This window comes from Mesoplodon mirus (assembly GCF_964341445.2).
Source record: "Mesoplodon mirus genome assembly, chromosome: 4".
NCBI classification, from domain to species: domain Eukaryota; kingdom Metazoa; phylum Chordata; class Mammalia; order Artiodactyla; family Ziphiidae; genus Mesoplodon; species Mesoplodon mirus.
This window is the reverse complement of record NC_138979.1, coordinates 82,916,113-82,941,303: the sequence shown is the minus strand read 5'-3', so window position 1 is coordinate 82,941,303 and position 25,191 is coordinate 82,916,113. Positions and strand designations below refer to the sequence as shown.

Here is a 25,191-nt window from a genome sequence, read left to right as displayed (position 1 = left end):
TCTTCAATCACAAGGCACAGACATATGCTCCCATGCCCTAAATTCTCACTGAGGAGTTACACAGCATCCTTTAATCTCCAAAATATGCTCCGTTCAATCTAGTTTAACAATTTTAGTTATGGGGTTATAATTTCAAAAAGAGTGGCACGGTCAATTCTTTTACTTCTTGATAAAAGCAGTTCCTCTGTTCCTCTAATACTGAATATTAAATAAATAAGAATATATTGAACTAGTAATACCTAATTCTTGATTATTCTCAGATGGTACTGTGCTTTGAGGATATTATAGGTCATCTCAAAAATAGTTTTTGGGGCTTCCCTGGTGGCGCAGTGGTTGAGAGTCCGCCTGCCGATGCAGGGGACACGGGTTCGTGCCCCGGTCCGGGAAGATCCCACATGCCGCGGAGCGGCTGGGTCCGTGAGCCATGGCCACTGAGCCTGCGCATCCGGAGCCTGTGCTCCACAACGAGAGAGGCCACAACAGGGAGAGGCCCGCGTACCACAAAAAAAAAAAATAGTTTTTGCAACTTGAAAAACAGATGTAACCAACTATACAGGAATGGTTAAAACAATCATGGTTAATCAACCTGATGGAAAATGCTACGCTGTTATGTAAGTGTTAACTATGAAGACCACAGTGAAATAAGGAAAAGATATTTGTAACATAATGTTTAAGAAAACAAATAAAACTTATAATTAATCTAAGGTTATAATTATGCAAAAACTACAAGTACATGTAGATAACACTTAGGAAAAAATGGAGAAAAACAAACACAGCTGATCTTTAGAGTGGGTTTACCTTTATATCAAAATTTCAGGAATCCTTAAAATGATACTATTTTCTTTCAACACATAAAAACTATTTTTCTATCTTTTTTTTTTTTTTTTTTTTTTTGGCTGCACTGCGTAGCTTGCGAGATCTCAGTTCCCTGACCAGGGATTGAACCCAGGTCACGGCAATGAAAGCCCAGAATCCTAACCACTAGGCCTCCAGGGTAGTCCCAAAACTATTTTTATAACACCTGGTTTGCTCTTCACTCATTATCTGATCTACTACAATAATCTCACGCAAATCCACCGTGCACTGTCATCTCATTCACTTACCCATTCAGTTCCTGTGTCGAGCACTTACAGTACTCCATCATCAGCTGATTCCTGTCTACTCACTGGGTCTGATGTAAAAGTTCACACATGTTAAGTGTAAAACGAGTTACGCTCACTAAAGTCCTTCTAATAATAGAGCACACGAAAAATGAATTTTCACTGAAAGCGTCTGTGCTATGCTCCTTAGGGTATTCAAAATGGCTTGCTTCCCTTCCCGCTGAGAGTGTAACTGACTCTAAAAAAATTATGAAAGCAGGTCATTAAATTTAATAAAGGGTGAACATTACAGAACAGAGTTTTGCAGAAAAAAGTTGTATTGCTTGAAAAATTTTAGATGCTCCTAACACAAGCATCTTCTCACAGTTTTAATTTCTCATGGTTTCCTGTAAAATATTCCCACACCTTGCAGGTAGCTTTGGCATCTACAAAGTGCTGTTTTCAAATGGACTATCATTCACCCAGTAAGAAGAGCCCTAAAGGAAAACCTGACCTTCCGGCAGTCTCTTCAGAGGAAAATAAAATGACACCTATTCTGGAACAAATATGACTCGGAGAGGCAGAGGCAGGTACATCTACAACCTGCTATGAAGTGTCCTGGCCTGCTGCTCTCCGAAACAAGCAAGGCCTGCTCCCAAAGAAGGCTCTGGCGTTGAGCTGACCCCAGATGACCTTAAATGAAATTACTGCCAAGCTTTTTCCAAATCAAATCAACTCTGAAATAAAATGGGTGGAAAAATTATCTAAACTTAGCCTTTCAGATGTTGCGGCCAAGAGAGATGTACCCATGTGACGTTTATATTATCCATAATAAATGCTACCAGGGAGTATGTAATGTTTTTATGTCTGGCAACAACTTTATCTTGAAGGCTTGAGTGGATTATAAAATCTTTATTGTTTTAGTGATCTTTTTACCACACAACTACCAGTTTAAATATAGTAACACAGTCATCACTCATTGAAATAGCTGTGAAAAGACTCCATTTCTGAGTAAATTTGGTTCTTATTCTTCAGCAACAATCTCAGAAACTGTTTAGCTCATTTTGTTTTATAAAGTTAAACCAACAAATTTATAGAGTTAAATAAATTTCCTTTTATGCCAGGAAAATTTAGTTCTAGTTGTTGCATATTTCTGTATCTGCAATGTGTATGTGTGTCTTTCGTTATTTTAAAAGCCTGGCAAAAAAAATGAAAAGTTCTCGCAGTCTCCTATCGCTACTACCCCAGTGCTGAGCTCTGTCTCTATAAATGCTAACATCTAATATAGTTAAAACTGCTTTACAGGTTTCACAATCTTTGAGGGAAGCACTGTTATGTTCTAATTATAGCAAGGCTCATTGGGGGAAGGGGTGAGGGCACAAAAGCCTGAAAATGGAAATTTTCTGTCTTACCATTAGCTGCTGTTGAATGTTCATAAGTTTAAAAATATGTCCAGTGCAACTGTCTCCAGGAAGTGGGGGTTCCTGGTGTGGTTCAGACTCAGAGGTTAACGTATAGACGTCCAGCTCTCGGTGATGCCTCACAGAACAGTCTCCGTAAGGTATTTCATAGGATAAACTGCTCCAGGAGTCTGGTTCTCCAGTATCCTCCCTGGAACCAAGCAAACTCTGGTTAATATATATGTATATTTTATACATAATATACATGAATATATTATAATATTAATATATAATAACACATATATATGTATACAATATGCATATATATGTATTCTGCCTCCCAGGCAAAGGTTTAACCCTCTAAGTCTTATTTAAAATTTCAAACCTCATTGCTCTTTGAGGCTCTGCAGCAGAAATTTGGTTTGCACAGTTCCCCAGTAATTCAGGCATATAACTAACTGTTTTATTCTCTTCATATGAGGTCATAAATGGGCTAAATGAAAACTGCAGGATTCCTCCCTAAGGATGTTCCTTTGATCAAGATAAAGAGAAGACTGGGATCCTAAAATAGTTAATATTATGCTCACAACCAAATAATAGGAAATGTAAGGAGGATGGTTTTGCCCTGGTTTTCAAAAAAAGCAAGGCTTATGAAGCGTTTCTCTTAAAATGGGTTATACCATATGCTAAATGCAGTTGATCATATTGGGAAGGGAAGAACTAATCAACCCAATCCGTGCAAAGGCACTCCAATTTTTGTTAAAAATAGGTGGAGGAAGCACTCTCAAAATTCTCGAAGTCAACTATATAGAGGAAAACTATCAATATTATAATGTCTTATCATACTATACTTGTCAATATAATTATCAAATCCTATTTTGAATGAAGCACTTGGTTCCAAGAACTTTAAGCTATAACTTTAAATTTAAAAGACAAACAACTTTGCTCAACTCACATCATTACAGATACACCTCATATTCAAATAAAGCCGACAAATGCCCAGGTATGTAAAAAAGCATTTCTGGGATAGGCCTCAAAACATGAAATCTCTTTACGTGGTTCTAATGAACCAGTACGCTCATAAGGTATCCCAGAGATTCTGGAAGAAGGCGGAAGGTAGTGTTTGAGATCATTATCATGTTTTAAAATAAAAAATAAAACTAAAGAATTAAGAACTAATAGACATGCCATCCACTGACAAATATGAGAGGGAAACATTACTTCAACTCTCTCTCCAGTGTTCTGTCTACTAAATCATACCTGTCAGTTCTTAACAATTCACCAGAGAATAATTGGAATTTGAAAGCTAAAAATATGCTATAGTGGAAAACCTATAACAAACTGGACAGTCATGCACTGGCTGAAGGTAACAATTAAGGCTGTTCCAAAAGAAAACTATTATAATTTCCATACTCAAGAGTGACTCCCAAACAGTTGCTTAAAATGAACTTAGCATATGCTATGCTAAATGTTTCATGCATTTACCAAGCTGCTCTATGCTGAGCAAAGTGACCTCAAACAGAAAAGTACCTAAAAGACAGTCACTTAAAAGTTCAACTGAATGACTCAAGAAGTCAATCAGCTCCACCAAATGAGGGGGAGACAACGACTCTGTAAATTCAACTTTGGAGCTTGGGTTGACATTGTCACTAACTCTGCTTAACTGTCTGACAGGCATTACTGGCATATCTGCTTACTCAGATTACCACTTATAGCCATGCTCCAATTAAAAAAAAAAAGGTATTTGAAAACAAAACTTGATTTATACACCACCACTGAGTGTGAACCAAATACAACAAGCTAGAAGGGAACTGTTTGCCAAAGCAGGGGCAATTAAATAGTGATACAGTCCATTCCCAGCAAGATGGAGTTTTCTACCAACCTTGCCACTATTAATTCTCAAACTGCTTCTTTTCTAATACCTAAACCTTGGGAAATTCCCTCCTGTAACCACAACCTAGTTATCTCCTACCTCTCCCATGCTCTCCCCTTCCAGAAGAATGTGCTTTTGTTGCCACAAGTGCTAACCCTTCAATCTCCCAATTCATCGTCCCTGTGGATTTTTGTTGCTTCCTAGCCCACCTAGAAACCAAAGACTAGTTAATGCAATTATTCTCCCACTGGCTTCCATGAATATCTGCTGCTATTGACACTCTTCAAACCCATCGTGCCTGTAGGTCTGGGTGAACCCCACCATTCAGCAAGTATTTGTGCCAGTATTCTTGGTGCTGGTGATACAAACGAAAATCCTTGTCCTGTTGAAGCTTAGCAAGGGAGACAAGAGCAATCAAGATAAATAAAATACCCAGAATTCTGGAAGACAGCAAGTGTGGTGGAGAAAATAAACCAGAGATGAGGGCTGCAATTTGAAATGTGGTGGGTCAGGGAAGGCCTCACCGAGGCGACATTTAAGCCAGTGCATTGTCTGCTCTGTATTCAACACTGTATAAAACCTTGGCTGGATCCACTGATAAAACTTGGCAAAGTTCTATGACTAAGAATGTTTACTGCAACATTAGGTGTAATAGTACTAAAGACTGGAAACACCCTGAGTCAGAAACTAGAGGGATGTTTGGTAAATTAAAGAACAGATCTACAGACTATTATGGAGCCATTAAATGTAACTGAAAAAAACAGTTCAATAACATTGAAATCTATATTCAGTGAAATAAGCAAAATAAAAAGAGCAAAAAAATATAAGTATAGACAGTAAACTGTACAATAAAAACAGTGTCAGGGTGGTTGGGTTATAGGTTTTCTTCTTCTCTGGGATTTTAATTAATGTCTTAAATAATTTTTTAAAGTTCCTATTCAGCCAGGCCTCGCTGCTGCTCTGTAATGCTTCTTACTCATGTGTGTTAATCCATCCCCATGGGGGTTACCAAAATGTTCTATAATTTCCTCAAAGGCCTAACATTAACCTTGTCTACTTCATTCTCAGGTGACCTTTTCTCCCATCTTAGTGAAAAGCTTGAGGCCATCTAACGTGAACTAAACCCATCTTCAAATCACCAAAAAAATGCCTGTGCCCGTCTCCTCTGACTTCAGGGCACATCTCTATGCAGTGGGTTTGCTCTGTTCCACACCCCCGTCCTTAGGTAACTGGCTCGGTCATCACCCCCTGGATGCCTGTAGTTTTCCACCTGCTTCTGGACTAGCTCTTTCCCCATCCACCTGCAAGTACCATGAAAACCTCACCAGTAGACAGAGCAGAGGCAGGAAAAGGGATTACTGCACAGGTGCCGGCAGCAGCAATCTTTACTCAGCCCTGCAGACCAGCGGTTCTCTCTGAGGAATCCAGCCCCCAGGGGACATCTGACAATGTCTGGAGACATTTTTCGTTGTCACAACCTGGGGATGGGGAGGGGTCCTACAATGCACAGGACAGCTCCCTACAAGAAAGAATCATCAGGCCCAAACTGCCAGTGGTGCTGGTGTTGAGAAATGCTGCTGTAAGCCCCCGAACCCCTTTCTGTCTGCCCTCCTCTTCCTTCCCTTCTACCTCCTTACCAGCCATTTGAACAACTAAAGGCTTTGCGCCTACTCCCTCCCACTGCTACTAAAACTTCTGTCTTGGGTTCCAGTGACAAAATAAATCTCCAAATCCAATGGCTTTTCTTTGTCCCCACTGTCCTTGAGTTTTGCAGAATCTTAAAATGGTGACCTGATTCTTCTTTTGACATTTATTCTCACTTGACATCCATAAAGAATCATCCTATTCACCCACTGTTTTCTCTGGCTTTTTCTTCTTCTCACATCTTAGATGTGGACATATGTCAACTTCCTGAACTTGGTCTTCTATTAAATGGCAGGCACTGTGCTAGATGCCAGGGCTACAAGGTTAAATATGATACCTTTCTCAAGAATAATGTGAACACACAGCCTAAGGTCAAACATGAATTACTATTAGATAGCCATAGTTTGGCTTACTGGTGTTACTGTCACCTCCATGGAAACGAAAAGCAGAAACAATCTCATGGGAGTTTTACCCTTATGAGTGTGGCATTTTATGCACTAAATATGCCATATTTCATAAAAATTACAATGCTATTACTTGTAAAAGCAACATCATTTTATGTATTACTAAGAAGGAAAAGAACTGTTGTGAGTTAAATTATGACACAAGTTAGAAAAATTTACATCTTAAAAGAGATAATACAGGGAATTCCCTGGCAGTCCAGGGGTTAGGACTCCTCGCTTTCACTGCCGAGGGCACAGGTTCGATCCCTGGTTGGGGAACTGAGATACTGCAAGCTGCGTGGTGTGGCCAAAGGAAAAAAAAAAAGAGAGAGAGATAACAGAGTATAAATACAGTCAACTGTCCCTGTGAATAGTGGTATGGGTGGTACAAACAGTTCAAATGAACAAACAGTTCCAACATCAACTGCTTAACTTCATGTGCACATTCACCTGTGAGTCCCAAGCCTGCAACAAACGGACAGCAGATACAAGTGAAAAGGGCAGCTCAGAGGCTTTAGACAGACTTAAACACCTAAGACACTAGTTTTCAAACTTTTAAGTAGCTGAACAGTTTCAAATAAAACCACATGCAGAAACAGAGTTGCTCTGGTGATAGGGGGAATAGAGGGAAGGAAAGGCAAAGCCCGGCCCTCCCTCCAGCCACCATCCCTCCTAGGTGGGCTGTGAGACTCATACCTAAATCCAAGGAGTAGCTAAATGTTCTTAATTCCCAAAGTACAGGCTTTCTTTATGTACAACTACCACATTTCCCATTTTAAGGTCATTCTCCTTGTTTAGTCTCCTTTGCACTTGTAGAATAACTACTCCACATTCTCCTGATTGAAGCCCTTTGTATGTTTACAGTTAGTAATTAAGCTGACCCCTCGGCCTTGTATTTCTGCCATGGAGAAGAATATGCCTGGGTATCTAAAATTTACCTTAGAAATACACATAAAGATTTTATGTAATCAAATCAAGTCTGGCAGGACAGAAAAGCACATCCACGAATGCACTAGAAATTCTGGTTATTTCAGCTGGTGAATTAAGAGGCATGATAGCCTCAACTGAGGCTTTTTAAAAAAATGAGTGAAAGGGAGATCTGTAGATGAAGGAGTATAAATGCTGTGGGAAGGTTTACAGAGCTCTCCACTACCTTTCATTTTTCACCCCTATGAGGACACCACCACTCTGAACAAAGAAGAGGGTATTTTTACTACCAATTGTGGCAACTGTGCAGGATAGGCATTATTTCGTTACTATGACATCAGATGGTATTGGGGTAGAATTTCTTAGATTGTTACATTCAACCACATCCCAGAACAGACTTCAATATATAAGGACTGATACTATGATTACTGGAAACTTTCAATCATCCTGTCAGTAAGGCAATTAATATTGTTTTCAACCATTCTCGGGCGCCTTGAATTTCATCTGGAGTATCCAGCACAACTCCAAGTGTGGTCTCCCGCCTCTGAGCCCTGAAAGACTTGTTCTGCACTGTAACCTTTTCTTCATTCATCTGTAACCCCTAAGGAGGAGCAGGACCATACACCTTCTGACTTGCTGGGTCTCACTACTCTGCTTCATCTCCTGACACATTGTAGGTACTCAAATATTTGTTGGGATTTCACTCCAGGGCAAAAGAGCAGGGATATTCTTTATAAACAAATGGTTTGAGATCACTAAGAACTCACTCTATGTGAAAGGACAGATAATCTAAAGAAGTAATTCTAGTAAGACCCAATGTAGTGGCAGTAATGGCTTAAAAGGTCTAGTTGGTAAAGGAGACTAAAAAGTCATGACAACTGAATTCAGTATATGATAAAGATCAGGAGGAAAAATCACTGCTTGAAAGGATACTTTTGGAAGCTGGTGAAAAGTGAATATAAACTATATATTAGATAATCATAATATATTAATGTTATATTACTGATTTTGATAACTGCCCTGTTATAAGAACATGCTGAAATAATTAGGAATAAAGGGGTATGATATTGGCAACAACTCTCGAAAGAGTTCAGTAAAATTCTATCCATCTATCTACATACACAGATAAAGCAAATAAAACATTAACAATTGGTGGATTTAGGTGAAGGATACATAGTGGTTCACTGTACTATTCTTCAATTTTTTTAAATTAATTAATTAATTTATCTTTGACTGCATTGGGTCTTCATTGCTGCATGCGGGCTTTCTCTAGTTGTGGTGAGCGGGGGCTACTCTTCGTTGCGGTGCAGAGGCTTCTCATTGTGGTGGCTTCTCTTGCTGTGGAGCACGGGCTCTAGGTGCGCAGGCTCAGTAGCTGTGGTGCACGGGCTTAGTTGCTCTGCAGCATGTGGGACCTTGCAGGACCAGGGCTCGAACCTGTGTCCCCTGCATTGGCAGGGAGATCCTTAACCACTGCACCACCAGGGAAGTCCCACTGTACTATTCTCATACCTGTTCTATGAGTTCAAAATTTTTCACAACAAAAAGTTAAATATAAAACATCAATTTAAAAAAAGGCAGAGGGTAGTAATTCTTTCACTATTCTATGATTACTATTTACTTCAGGCAGGGAAGAAACTAATATTTGGGTATCTACTAAGAGACAGGCACCTTGATACCCCATATATTTAATCCTCATACGAGTCTTTCAAAGAAGTGCTATTTCAAAGTTCAGAGGAGGGGAAACTGAGACTCAGAAATACTAATTCATTTGCTTAAGATATAACACATACATCAGACTTTGATAAATCTGGCCTCAAATGACAAATTTTACCACTTACGAGAAGTAAGCATTTGGGCTAGATATGTAGTCTCTTTGGGTATGTATCATAATCTGTAAAAAGACAGTTAAGAGTTCCTTTAAAAGTTGCAGTAGTAATTAAAGGGGACAGGAAACAAAGTATCTAACAACACCTGGCACACAGGAGGCAGTCAGTAAACATTAGTACTCAAATATGTAATGGAGTAACAGATCTGGATCCATGTTGGACTGACCCCGAAGCCTGTGCTCCACCCCCCCCCCCCAATGCTGCACTGCTTCCAGTGGAAAGGGCTGGTCTTTAATAGGAACTCATCAGGTGCCACAGCAGGAAGCACTGAGGGTCATTTGAAGGCAGCATGGAGCGAAGAGGCCTTTAGGGGAAACATTTCTTCACGAATTAAAAGAAATGTCCACTCCAGGCAGAATATTTTTCAACACACAAGCATTCTCCAATGAAAAGTTCTGGAGTCTGCCCTCTTCTGAGTTTCTCACAGAATGAGCAAATCAACCACAGTCATTCTCCGGTGTCTGGTGAGACTCTGACAAAATGTAGGACAAATCGCAGAGCCCACATTCTCATTACCTAGCTATTTTCAAAATGAGCACATTCTACTCATTTGAAGGACAATATCAACTTGGGCATTTATCCCTTCAATCTTTTTCACAAATGACACACCCAAACTGTTCACCACATTTTCCATAAAATTGACACCAATCGGTACCTACCTTTTCCTAATGGGAAAAAATATTCTACTCACCATAAGAAATCACCACGAATTCATCGAATTATGTTTAATTTAGATTTCCCTAGAGGCTAAATCACCAGGCAATATGTGGGGAAAAGCATGGGTATTGAGGTCTGCATAGAATCTCATTTATGCCATGATCTGACCTAAGAAAAATTATTTAGCTTCTATGAGCCAGAGTTTTTTCATCTGCTTTTTAAAAAGTGGGATAATATTAGCTTTCTTACAGAGTTGTTTTAAGGATTAAAAGATATATGGATAGAGACAGCCTTACTATATATACGCCTAGTTAAGTACACATTAAATATTGGGTTCTATTTCCTTCCACAAGCAAGGGGTACAAACATAACCACTCTCTTTTATGGCTAAATTTAATTACTTAACAATGTGTCAAATACTGAGCTGTGTGTTTTACATATCACCTAATTTATTCTTTTAACTATCCTGTGAGGAAAGATACTTTTACCCCAATTTGCAGATGAGGAAACTGAAACTGTGAGAAATTTAATAACTTGCCTAACAGTCTGTTAAGCCAGAATTTGGGCTGACATTCTAAACCACCACACAAAACTACCTCTGCTGCCTTTTTTTTTTAATTTTTAAATTTAATTTTATTTATTTTTTTATACAGCAGGTTTTTATTAGTTATCCATTTTATACACATCAGTGTATACATGTCAATCCCAATCGCCCAATTCATCCCACCACCATCCCCAGCCCCCCGGCAGCTTTCCCCCACTTGGTGTCCATACGTTTGTTCTCTACATCTGTGTCTCAGTTTCTGCCCTGCAAACCAGTTCATCTGTACCATTTTTCTAGGTTCCACATACATGTGTCTCTGCTGCCTATTTTGCACTAGAAAATGCAGACCAATGAAACAAACTAAATATTTTTAACATACGGACTTTGGAGGATTAAGTTTTGGAGTTGCAAGTTCTGGATTATTGTGCATTGTGGACATGGGTATAGTTTGTGGTCCACGGCTTTTGTGGTCATTCTTCTCTGCTCCTTTTCACTCTGAGGGGCTACTTGGGCTCTCTTACTCTATGGTTCCATGACTTTTGGAATACCTTGCTCCTCTAACAGCCAAAGTTCTCTATTTTCTAGCTTCACCTTATTGCACTGCTTTCAAATCCTGAAAAATAATTTTTAATACCTACCATGATACTAGTTATAGTTACATCAATATCTAATATACCAACATTCACAGGGTAAGTAAAAATTAGAGTCAAGTTTATACTAGATTAACATCTAAATATTTATTGATGTAATCAAGCTACTTAGTTGTTGACTGTTCTTAATCAGATTTAAGCCACCAACCTAATTCAACAAACTCTCAGGAATTAATTTTCAGATGCAATGTTAAGTCTAATTTTCCCACTAAAGCAAAGTTCTTAATCTTAACTGCATTTTAGAATTACCTGGAGAGTTTTTAAAAATCCTCATGTCCAGATCACACCTCACACGAACTAAATAAAAATCTCTAGAGGCGGCGCTGAGGCATCAATATTTTTTAAAGGTTCCCAGGAGATTCTAACATATAATTAGAATCCCCATGTGATTCTAATGTGCAGCTAAGGTTGTAAAACACCACATTAAAGTAACCTACAGGTCCCAATTCATTTACATAAGTATAGCTAAGGCTAGCAAGACTGCAATGAATACTAGAGTTGTTAATATATCCTTTGACCTAATTATACAGTTCCCTGGAATTTATCCTATATAAATAATTTAACAGAAATAAAAATCAGTAAGTAAAAAATGAGGCTCACTGCAGCATTCATTAGTTAATTTCTGGGTTTTTTAAGATTAAAGTTAACATTCAATGTTAAATGGTTTAAATACTCATGATAAACAAAATACTTTAGATGGCCTAAAAGATAATTATAAAGACCAGAGAAATAGATTAAGAGTATGAAAAAGTGAAAAAATATCAGAATACAAAACAGAATATCAGCTACAACTATTTAAGCAATTCCATGCAATGTGGGAGGTAATATCTGATAATAAAATAAACCTGTCTTCTGGTGGCAGCATTATGCATAACTGTTACGTAAACTTAATTGTTTAAAAAAAATGCTAATTCTTCCCTCCCTGTTATCTTTCTTGCTTCTGGCCTAAATCAGAAGACAGAGGCAGCTTAATGCAGGCATCGTCGAGAGTTGCATCAAGGGAACATGGAGATATAAACCACAACACAGGGACTTCCCTGGTGGTCCAGTGGTTAAGAATCCACCTTCCGATGCAGGGGACACAAGTTCGATCCCCGGTTGGGGAACTAAGTTCCCACATGCTGCGGGGCAACTAAGCGTCCGCGCCACAACTACAGAGCCCATGCACTCTGGAGCCTGTGTCCCACAACCAGAGAGCCTGCGAGCTGCAACTACTGAGTTCGTGCACTGTGGAGCCCGCATGCCACAACTAGAGAGCCCATGTGCTGCAGCTACTGAGCCCATGCACTCTGGAACCCACGTGCCACAGCTAGAGAGCCCATGTGCCGCAACTACTGAGCCTGCGTGCTGCGGAGCCTGCGTGCCACAACTAGAGAGGCTGCATGCCGCAACTACTGAGCCCAAGTGCCGTAACTACGAGCCCACGTACCACAACTACTGAGCCCGCATGCCACAACTGGAGAGAAGCCAACGTGCCACAACTAGAGAGAAGCCCATGCACTGCAATGAAAGATCCTGCGTGCTGCAACTAAGACCTGACACAGCCAAGAATAAATAAATATTAAAAAAAAAAAACCACAACACAGAAGCCTCAGCTTGGACTCTGATACAGTTACATTTAATTCATCCCCAGAACAACACCAGGCACTTCAAATAGATCTTCAGCTAAGAAGCAACCCAGATGGATCAATCTCTTCTCACTCAGTAATGCATCCTCTCTTTCTCAGCCCCCTCACTTCCCAGATGACTTTAGGTCAGCTAAGTGATAGCGATTTCTATTTATATATTACTGGGTTTATCCTTATATAAAGATAGATTGATCTCTCGCAGAACTTATGATTCTCTGCCTATTCCATGACAGTTATTGGCTTAATACCTACTTATGTCCTTTGCCTACAAAGTGCCTGATGTTACTTAATGAGAGTGAGGAACACAGGCATGTGGGAATTATTTTGAAAGGGAGAACATTATCACTGTTGACTAAAATTAAATTCTAGGTTGGGAAAAGAGACAGAAATGCTTACAAAATAGTCTGAAACTTGGGAAGAAAAATAGAACTGTATGAAGTAACTTCAGACTGATGACAGAAAACAGATCAGGAAGAAAAGTCCAATATCCAACTATTAGAAGAGAGGTAATGTCTTTAAAATGTTAGTTTCTTCTTCTTTAGCTTTCTCATGGAGCAAACACACAAACAAAATCAAATAGCAACCCTATATGTTTACCGATTTAAATAACCTATTCATAATAGAGGGAAAGGAACGCACATCCATTTTTTCCAATCTTATTTCTGACAAGCACTTGAAACTCAGTATGATAGAAAGATTAAGAGCTAAATATGAATCCCAAACTCCAATGTAATGGTGACCATTAAAATCAGTTGAGTAACAGGCTTCCAACAGTGAAGATGCCATGATTCTATAGATAAGCTATTTGTTCTACTTATAGAAACTGATAACTTTAATACGAGTCATCACTCTGTAAACTAGCTTTTCCAGTTCAGGAAAAAGAAAAAGAATTTTTGTTCATTAATCTGGGCAGGACTCTTATCTCCAGTCATGAAGTTCATTTGACTTTATAGCAGGTTACTGTCATTAAAATTTAAGAAAAGAACCCATACTTAAGTCCAATAAGCTTCTAATGATCTTGTGTATTTTTATAAACCCCACTGCCCTTTGCCCTTATTCAACACTTTTCATAATTCAATTGATGAAATGGATTAATCTTACTTAGAAGCAGTTAGATAAGTAAAATAAGTCAAAATAAAGACTAGTCACAGCCCAGATGTGACTTTTTCTCAGGTCTCCTCTAAGTTGCTACTTTGGCAGAAACCATAAAACATTGATCTACTCTCCCTGATTACAGCACTATACAATAAGTAGATTAAATGTGTCAGACGAGAACTTCTCGAACTATTTATGAATTTCCAATTCATCACAGAAGTAAAAATTCTAAAAATTACTAGAAAAACAAAATTTACAAGATAACAAAAAACTTATACCCAAAGTTTTAATAGATTCAATAGACATATAATTACTCTGTCAAATTACTATTAAAAGTTTCTAAACACATACAGTACTCTCATTATACATTATACTGATCTCATCATGGACCAGTGACAAAGAGTTGGCAGATCAGCCCTGATCCAGGGCCTCCCTCATTTTGAACAGCAGTGTGTTATACAACAGAGATCCCTCCAGACTGCAAGGAACCATATTTTACATTCTTAACATCTAGAGACCCTGGAGAGAAGTTAAGTGGCAACAGAAAGGAAAGTCATGGCATAGACTGGAATATGGAATGTGGTACCAGCTACAGACTCACTGGACAAATTTCCTTTTCTCCCAAGGTATACTTCACATTGTCCTGGAAAAGCTGAAAACTAACTCAATAATATTCAAGAGTATTTTAAAAGTTCAATCCCAAACAGTGTTTATAATTATTATTTTTAGAAAATCAAAAGCACCTAAAAAAATCCACTTTAACAGACATCACCAAGAGCTTCTGTAATTTACTGACAGGATTTCCTTTAATCAAATGTGAAATACAGGAAACTAATCACTGTACATAATAAAAATGATACAGTTGACCCTTGAACAACACAAGTTTGAACTGCACAGGTCCCACATATACTTGGATATTTTTCAATAAAGACATACAGTACTACACAATCTGCGGTTACTTGAATTTGAGGCTGCGCAACTGCAGATATGGATGGCCAACTATGGGCCCTGAGCATCCATGGATTTTGGTATCAGTGGCAGGTCCTGGAACCAACCCCCCGTGGATACTGAGGGACTACTGTACACTGTAAAGCAGTACCCAGCTTTTCAGAGCTCTTTCATTATAAGTATCATTTGAATATTCCAAGTGATAAGACTGATGTTCTGCGTGTAGACGGAGAACAAAGTTCGGGTAAACCAACCAAGGTTTCACAGAGCTAAGGGCTGAATGAAGGTTAAAATACAATTTTTAAAATTCATTCCAAGCAATCTATTCCTAAGCAATTCAGTATAGTAACTTATGTGGATTAATGAGCTAAAAGAAAAGCTACAAGCTAAATGTTTCTTTAGATTACCCTTTAAAAAGGTACTAAGAAGTATCCTACTGAACACCTGTATCTTAACAAACTCATTTTCATATTAGCACATATTCTCTAAAATGGTATATGTATAAAAAGTCCCCAGAAGATATTTACAGCATATAGAGAATTTTAACTTACTCTGTACAAGTTTAAAATGAAAATCTAAATCCTATTAAATAGGAGGGAACTGGGTTACATATATGGCAATTACAAAAATACTATTTCTCAATATATGAAAAGCTCTGTATGAATACTTGTTTTCAAATGTTCATATACATATTTTTCTATTGCTAAATAAAATGTTACCAAAGGTCCATTGAAAAGATAACACTACAGATGGTATGCCACTGTATTACAAATGCATTCTACCTGGAATTTGGTCTTCTCTATGTTGTTCTTAAGTTCATATTTCAAAATATTTTTAAAAAAACATATTTTCAGAAAATGAATAGTCTAGGTTACGTATTTTTCCATTTATTCATTCAAACATTCAACAAACATTCATGCAGTATCTTTTATGTTCCTAGGTACAAGAAATATATTGATGAATAAATAAGATAGCCAAGCTTCCTACCATAATGGAACTTATCATATAGAGGGGTATGATTACAGTTAGAGGTAGGTGCTTTAAAGAAAATAAAATAAGGTGTTTAGCTTAGAAAATTCCCTGGAGTGGAGACAGTGGTTTCTGAAGACAGGTGTCAGGAAAATCTTTCAGGAGATAAGGCAATTGATCTGAATCATACAAAAGAGCCAGCATGTGGAGTTACTGGGACAGAATGTATCAGGCAAAGGGTACAGCAAGTACAAAGAGACTGAGGTAGCAACCAGCTGGCCAGTGCAGCTGGGGCCAGAGTAGCTGTGCAGAGAAAGCAATGGAAATAAAGAGAATGTTATGAAATGAGGTCTGAGAGTTGTACAGAGTTCGGATCTCATGGAGCTTTGCAGATCATGTAGGAACCAGAATTTTATTTTGAGTGGGGTGAGAACATATTAGAAGGAGGAAGCCAAAGGGGGAAAAAAGCAAAGAATGAAACCAACAGTACTAGTACAATTAGTATGGTACCGGGTGTATATTACTGACTTTTAATCCTTACAACCAATTTGAGGCAGGGGTCAGTGTATTTCCATTTTTCATGTGAGGATACTTAGGCTTAAGGAATAGCTTGCCCCAGTTCACAGTAAATGAAAAGGCCAGAACTTGTACCCAGATCTAATTCTAAAACTTCTGTACCTCTTTACACTATCCACAGTAATACTTACCCTCTAACAGTTTCAAACTATGAGCACATATTCAAATTATGCAAATTCTAAGTCTGATATAATATTTATCAGAAGCTAATCAGGCATATTGGGTTTTCTGTTATAAATTTTATAATATCCACAGAAAGTTTTCAACTGTAGAAAAACACAAATTAAGATGCCATTCCTCAGAGAGAGGATTACATCATCCAAACTGAGTATCCATAGCTGACCCAAAACCTCAAGGTTTATGTATGTGGTACAACAAAATTCAATAAGCTCAGAATGAATTCAAACTTATTTCCCAGCATTCCGGTTGTTATGCAACAGTCAACAACCAATCAACCTCTGCCTCCTTACCTTGTCTAGCACGTTGCAACTCAAGAAGAAAGTTCAGTATGATGCTAACGTACATGTAAAACCCTGTCAAATCAACTGCAGAGAAAAACATTTTTCCGGTACTAGTCATTCAGGCGGAAGCTCAAAGATACTTGCTAAGATACAGCAAAAAGCCAGATCAAATGGCAGAGAATAAACAATGAAGGTCAACAATGCAACAGTTTGGAAGCTGATACTCACTTATGGCTGCCCAAGCACCACGAGTATCGCAAGCCCATCCTATTTGGGTCCTGGCTTTATCAGCAGAGGAAACCCAGCCAGGTCAGCCCTCTCAAAAGGCATGTTTTGCTGAGTCTACTTCTGACAGGAACAGCAGCACCTAGTTCCTTGTTTGAGGGTTACAGCAATATAGTCCATGAAACCACATCACCCTGACAGTGCCAAACCTCAAGGAGTCCTACAGAATCAACCACAGCTCCACTGAGATGGAGTGGGAGAGGCTAAATGCCAGAAAAGGGGGAGGGAGGTGGAGGGAGAGGGAGGGGAATCGCTGACCCACCTCAAAATGAATAGGAGGCTACCACCTTAGCTGTCAGTAGGGAACTCACTGCTAGACTAGTTATGCCTTCACAAACATGCAGATTCACTAGAAATTTTGGCACTGATGCTCTGATTTTGTCCTCCCTCCTTTTTGACATAGTACTGCCACTCTGCCCTTAACAGCTAGAATGGGAAGAGAGCAAAGGAAAAAGAACACATAATTTGAACAACTACTGTGCATCAGCAATTTGGTACAAATTCTATGCTGTTAAATAATTTAAAACAAAAGTTTTATAAGGCAATGGTTAGAACACGAGCTGGAAAGTCGGACAGATTTGGTTTGACTCCTTACTCTGACATTAACACCTGTGGGATCTTGGACTACTTACCCAAGTTTCTCTGCAGCTCAATTTCCTCATCTGTAAAGTGGGAGTGACTAGGTTTGCTGTGAGGTCAAATGACCTCGAATGTAAAGTGTTACCAGCATAGCGTTTGGCTCTCCCAAAGTGCTCAATAAATTGTGACTATATGGGACACCAGGGTTGGTGTAACTCTAATGAGCAAAACAGAAGACCATTTCTGAGTATTAGACGTTTAAAAAGGAAAAGGAAAAAAAATTTAAAAAGGCACAGAGACCTTGTTTTGGGGGTAACTGTAAGGCAGCCACCCCTAAATCTCCCTACCACCAGAAGAAAACAGGACTCTAATTCCCTGCTGTTTCACAGGACAGCGTTACAGTTGTAGGGTGAGTTTGACCAGGAAAAAATACGTCAAAAACTGGATGGTGGTGCAAAGAGATGTCATATTCATGTAAAGCTGAGTGACCATCTCATTTCCAGTGAATCTTCATTCCAAGCTCTCCAAATAAAGGGACATGCTAAAGTTCCTAACAACTTTATAAGCATGTTCTCATTTAATCCTAACAGACCTATGAGGTACATGTTATCATTTCCCATTTTACAGATGATGAAACTAAGGCTCACAGATGACAAGCAATAGGGATGCACTCAAGTTCAGCTCTGCCTTTTTAAAAAATATTTATTTTTATTTTTGGCTGTGTGGGCTCTCTAGTTGTGGTGTGCGGGCTTAGAAGCCCGGCATGTGGGATCTTAGTTCCCCGACCAGGGACTGAACCTGCATCCCCCTGCATTGGAAGGCAGATTCTTAACCACTGGACCAGCAGGGAAGTCCAGCTTTGCCATTTTTAAGGCCAAACAGTTGAATGCCTACCAAACATGTATGTGATCAACGATCAAGTACATAATTTAAAGTGCACATCTCCTTATCTGCTTTTGATGCAAAAATTCTAATGACCACTTAAAGCATAAATGTGTATTTACTATAAGAGTAAAACACTACAATAATTAGTGTTTGTGAAAACTGTTAATGCTATGTACAAGAGTGTTTCAAATGATTAAATTAATAGAGAAATAGCTTGACAGTTAATATAAATATTAAGAGAGTGCAATGGCTAGATAACTTTATGAAGATCATTTTACCTTTTCTGAGCCACAACTGTTTATAACAATTTGAATGATATAAGAATTACAGAATTACAGATATTACATTATATTAAAAAAACCCTAATTCTGATTAACTTTTTGTTAACTCATTCATAACATTAAATAAACATTCACTAGAATAAATGTTTTAAGTTGTACATATCTCTTTCCATTTAAGCCAAGTGTCCTTCAAGGGAAAATTCTATTTGTAAATTAGTCATATCTTCAAAGAAAAAAAATTAAAAGCAGAATGTCAACACTGCCACCTCCAAATTTACAAGGACAAATGGCCAAAACCATGTATAACAACTAAGGCAAATCATCCTCAATCCAGATATAAATGTATGAAGAAATGTATTAGAAAAAAATGAGGTACCTCAAATATGTTTTGGTTTTGCTAACCAAACGTCAAAACAACAGACTTTACTATGAATACTTCAAGGATATAACAATATACAGCAGTGCCTCAGTATCCACAGGGGATTTGTTCCAAGACCCCCCACGTATACCTAAATCTGTGGATGCTCAAGTTCTTTATATAAAATGGCATAGTATGTAGATATAAGTGTATATGGACACTAAACATTTGAACAAAACCTTGTCAAAATGATTGTTTTACAATGTTAAACAAGTTCAGCAGCTCAAGTACCTTTGAGATTCAATAGATCAAGAATCCTAAGTACAAAATTCCTCTTAGAAAACATGTTCTGGAAAAACTCCCCTGAATTATAATCTTCTATCACCCACCTGGTTAGAGGTACTAATGCTCCAGTAGAAAGTGAGTGTGCTGTTAATGAATCGAGAGCAATCTAGAAGCTGGTAATGCTGAGAAATTATTGTTCTTCCACTATAAAACTTTTAAAATAAGACTATTAAATCTTAATAAACATACAGAATTACATTTTATACTATTCCATATTTATTCCTGTAAGACACAACTTCATTCTACACTGGTGATATTCAGCTTTGGTCACATACTGATTTTAGCCAAAACGTTTATTCAACAACCCTTATTTTTTTCCCTGCTTAAAAATCATTTTTATTTTTGTTAATAATAAATGCAGGTAAAATTTTCAAGTCATTCTTTCTATTGGTATGCCTTGAAGGAAATTTCAAAATTTATCAAATAATGTGTAATATACTAAAGGTTTGTATTTTTTAGAGGGTAGAAGGTGCCAACTGATCCTTCATTTTCTCACATACACCTATTAAGTCCTATACTCCAGGTTCACGTTTACTTCCACCTGGGTCTGTAGTGAAGTCAGAAATACTTTCAAAAATCACATGCTGTTGCCATAGAGAATCTGTTACCACAGGTTAAGCTGTGTAACTTCATAACTCTGAAGAAAACCTCTGAGGCCTAAATGTTACACCAAGAACAAACACAGGCTGGGGCCATTTGAGCGCACACAGCAGAGAGAAAAAAGAAGTGTACGGTAGGAACCACAAGACATATGAAGTGGCTTTGTTATTCCAACCAACTTCCAATACCCACGCATCTTCTTAGAAAGCCCAAGACAGTGTAAAAGGCCATGGGTTTTGGATTTGCAACCTGATTCAAATTACTGCTCAGTAACTTACCAGCTATGGTGATCACCTTGTGACCTGAGGATAATATGCCCACCCCCAAAGGGTCTGGGACAGGAGAAAACGTGAGAATTTGCACAAAATGCCTAACACAAATACAATAAATGGTAACTAGCGTAACTGTTAAATAAATACAAACATTATCCTCAGAAAGTACATTTTGCAATTTTCCAGCAGGTTGCCAGATAGGGCAATCCTGAGATTAGTAGTTAAATGCTTTCAAAAAACTATGAAATGTCAAAATTCTTAAAATGCTTCAGTGAGAAATTTACCAAAATAAGGGGGGGAAAAAGTCACTGAAAGTCAGATCTATGAATCACTGTAATTAAATTAGTTTGGTTATAAGTCTGACAATGTTACCAAACATGCTTCCTCACAAAATTCTATTAAAAGAGTTTAAAAACAACCAAATGACAGGCTTGTGAATAATGGCAACTTACTAACTATATGGCCTTGGGCAATCTAGCCTCTCTGGGTCTATTTTCTCATCTGCAGAAAAATACTAACTGTATTAACTATGTCTTAGACGTTTCCTGAGAGGTTTTAAATAAGAACACATGTAAAGCACCAATGCAGCAGGTAATCAACATTCAGTAACTGTTACTGCCCTTCCTCCTCTTTCTAGTTTCCACTCAGTCCTACCACCTTATCTTTACCAAAACACAAAGATCCAGATCTTACAATGAGAAAGGAGGATGAGTAGATGGATAAATGGATGGATGGATGGGTAGGACTCAGGCCGGAGAAATGTAAAGTAAAATTAAAAAAAAAAAAAAAGGATTTTTTTCTCTCTGGCCATTATTTTGAAGATTAAGTTTGTACATTTGTTTCATCCTTTCCCCTCCTAAGCAAAAGCAAAGGCTCCAAACTTGTTTTACACCAGATTGGGCTACTGAGGACTCACTTGTCTAGTACCTGAAGAGAACCCTAAAAAGGCAACCACTATGTTAACAGAACATCTTGCTCAACAGGACTTGGTTCCATTGTGAAATATGTACACTTGAGTACTAGCTACTCTACCACCTGACCCTGACCCAGGTTTCAAGTGCAAATGTGTCAAAAGAAGGACTTGGGAACTACAGACACAGACTCTTTGAGAGGGGCCAATACTGCACGCTACAATAATAAACCACTGACTGAGAGCCTAGTGTTCACCAGGCTGGGTCTGTGCTCTGCATATGCACACGGGTCATCTCAACCTAAGCAGATGGTTCACTAGACTCTGAGCCTGAGCCTGGTTCGTAGCCTTGTGATGTTGGGCAACTCACTTTACCTCTCTGGCCTCAGTTTCCCTGACTATAAAACAGGGATCATACCACCGACCCACTCATTACGCTGTCGGGAGAATCAAAATGTAAAAAGACAGCCTAAGGGTAACCAAAAATGGTTTTAAAACCATATGATGGGTAATACAAATGTAAAGATTTTAGTGAGGATCTTGTTCTCCTCAGGAAAGTAGAGGCTAGGACTAAATGGAAAGCCTGTTACCCTTTCCTAATTAAGTGCTGTTCATCCAGTATCCCAGGGGCCTTTTCCCAAGTCTCTTTCTGTCTGTCAAAGTTTTGTAGAGGGAAGAATATGGGCCTTGAAATGCCACAGATGTGTGTGTACTAGTAGCTCTGCCATTTCTATAAAGACTTGGCTAGTGACTCCAATTCTCTGAGCCTCCATATTTCATCTATAAAACAGATAATACATATTTCAAAAGGTTATAATAAGGTTAAAATGAAACACTATGTGTAATGTACCAACCATGACTTCTAGTGCATTGTAGGCATTCAACAAATAAAGATTTGTTGAACTGATACTGAAAATGAGATGAAGTATGAGGACAAATACTTTTTTTAAAAAATATTGACATATGTCATGAATTTTTAAATTTATTTATTTATTTATTTATGGCTGTGCTGGGTCTTCGTTTCTGTGCGAGGGCTTTCTCTAGTTGTGGCAAATGGGGGCCACTCTTCATCGCGGTGCGCGGGCCTATCACTGTCACAGCCTCTCTTGTTGCGGAGCACAGGCTCCAGATGCGCAGGCTCAGTAATTGTGGCTCACGGGCCCAGTTGCTCTGTGGTATGTGGGATCTTCCCAGACCAGGGCTCGAACCCGTGTCCCCTGCACTGGCAGGCAGATTCTCAACCACTGTGCCACCAGGGAAGCCCGAGGACAAATACTTTTAAACTCACTCTTAGGGCAAATAAAATATTTTAGCACTTTTATGTCAACACTAGAGAGTTGAAATTCTTCAAAGATATACTCTTCCTGTAAGGGTAACAGCATTGTAAATGATTCCTTACCAATCTAAAGTTCCTAGTTCCATCAACATCACAGCATGTATCAGAGAGACAAACTAATTTTTTAAAGTGTTATCTATTACACAAGGGAATAATTTCAAACTCTTACTAAATAGGGATGTCCAAATGCAGCCTGAAAATACTTCAAGACTGTGGCCATACTTTCTTAATGTATGAAAAGTTGATACAGGCCTAGAAGGAAGGAAAATTAAGAAAAGAGCAATAATAGATAACATTTATGTCAGTCACTGTTTTATGCCCCTCTTTCACTGAAATGTTATGCATTCTTTTGTTCACTTCTCAAAGCAACACCCTGAAGATAGTCCTCTTATTCTTCCCATATTACAAACAAGGCACTGAGGAGGTTAAGTGGATCACCCAAGATCACATCGCTCCACAAGAGGCAGACAATGGAGTCAAAACTAGCTTGCCTCACTACAATTCTCCCAACCTTTCTACTAACTGTAATTCACAAAGAACTACAATAAACATTACAAAAAAAGATAGTGTAACCAGGGCTTCCCTGGTGGCGCAGTGGTTGAGAGTCCGCCTGCTGATGCAGGGGACACGGGTTCGTGCCCCAGTCCGGGAAGATCCCACATGCCGTGGAGCGGCTGGGCCCGTGAGCCATGGCCGCTGAGCCTGCGCGTCCGGAGCCTGTGCTCCACAACGGGAGAGGCCACAACAGTGAGAGGCCCGCATACCGCAAAAAAATAAATAAATAGAAATAAAACAAAACAAACAAACAAAAAAAGACAGTGTAACCAGATCAATCAATGGGAATGTGAGTTTCACTGATCAGTGAACTATCATTTCACTGATTTTATGACTACATAGGAAACTTTCACATAGAGCCCCTTAGAGTTTAACAAGGTATCTGCACAAATCTCACTTGGTTCTAACGACCTGATGATGTCAACAGACTAGATATACTATCCATAAGGAATGAGAAACATGAGACTCAGAGTGGGTAGGTGACTTTTTGTGAGTCACACATTCTACTAAGTGAGGAAACTTAGATTTTAATTAAGTTTTTCGTCCCTAAGCAATTCCACCATACTATACCGTCTCTCTTCAAGCTGCAATATTTATAACCCCTACATTTGCTCCAGGAAATAACCATAATCTGTGTGACAAATAAACCCTGATTTTTTACAGTGTACACATCCAGCCCTTAGTTATCATTCTAGGAAGTAGACATTATTATCGTTTTTTAAAAAAGAATCAGATGAAGACATTGAAGCTTAGACAGGAAAGTTACCCAATGTGACCAAAGTAATACAGCTAAAAATGGCAGAGCTGAAATGCAAGCTTATGCTTGACTCCAAAGTTTATATACTTTGCCATTACCAGGAACTGCCTCTCAATCTCAGCTCTAATGAGTGACCAAGGTCCTAAGATTTCTTATTTGTCATATGTGAGCGAGACATCAGGCAGCATCTGGCTCTAACATTCTCTTGTTAGATGGCTCCAATGCAACACTCATCTAATATCATCACTTCCTAGCATCCTAAACTAAGAGCCTGAAGACTAGGGTTCTCTCCCTACTCTGCCCATCACTAATTAAGGGACCTAGGGCAGGGTGTTCAGCCAACTCCTCTTCAAAATGTGGGAGATGACTGTGCATCTACGTAAGAGCAGTAGGTATAGGTGTTCTGGGTACTCTTCCAGGACTAAGATTTCTCAGGCAAAACTCGTAACATTTGTGTTTAAGGTGAATTTTCAGATCACAAATGCATCCATATTCATAATGTAAATCAAAATATAAGCTAAAGCAAAAGAGCTATAATTCAACAAAATCTCTCTCTTCCCTGTCACTGAACGAAGTGAAAGTTAACAGTTTCGGGTTACAGAAAAGGGGAACTGCCAAAAATGTCCTAAATAGAGTTCCCTAAAGACATGAGTCTTATTTAGAGAAAGCTTCTTCTTCTAAGCACAGGAGAATCAATTTTCACATAGAAATGACTCAGTTTATCAAAATGGACTATCTAAGTAAGCCTTAGGCACACAAACAGCAAAATAACTTGGACCCTAATAAGTAAGCCTTAGGCACACAAACAGAAAAATAACTTGGACCCTAATAAGCACAATGCCCTCTCTTTCCCCCCTCAAAAAAACCAGCATAAGCAGCAAAGAATTAAAACAACAAATCTATTTTGGGAGAGGTATAAAAGGAGTAAAATAAACTTGATACTTCAGTTAGGGCTGGAATAAATGTAAAGTGTATATACTTCAATTAATAAATGTAAAGGGTATATACTTCAATTTCATACTAACTGAAAAGAGAGGATAAGAGACAGGCCTGTATGAAAATTTTCAATTTGAAAGGGGGAAGGGGTAAGAACACCCAAGTCTAAAGATTTTAGTAAACTACTAGAAAGATATCAGCATATAGTGGAGCAACTCTTAACTTTCCACAAATCTCTTTGTGAATTTCACAAAACAAACTCTTTATTCAGAAACACACGCGCATAAACTTCTACCTGTAATTTCAAAG

The 25,191-nt window shown here is 38.5% G+C and overlaps 1 protein-coding gene across 8 annotated transcripts in view; it reads right to left on the bottom strand.

The window, feature by feature from the left end:
• The window catches only part of AKAP13 (A-kinase anchoring protein 13), a 369,334-nt gene that overhangs the window by 187,148 nt on the left and 156,995 nt on the right, over positions 1 to 25,191 (bottom strand). For all 8 annotated transcript variants that reach the window (XM_082618886.1, XM_082618888.1, XM_082618887.1 and 5 more), the window contains exon 6: positions 2,492 to 2,690. In XM_082618886.1, coding sequence (XP_082475012.1) covers positions 2,492 to 2,690 — 199 coding nt within the window. The remainder of the gene's footprint in view (positions 1 to 2,491; positions 2,691 to 25,191) is intronic.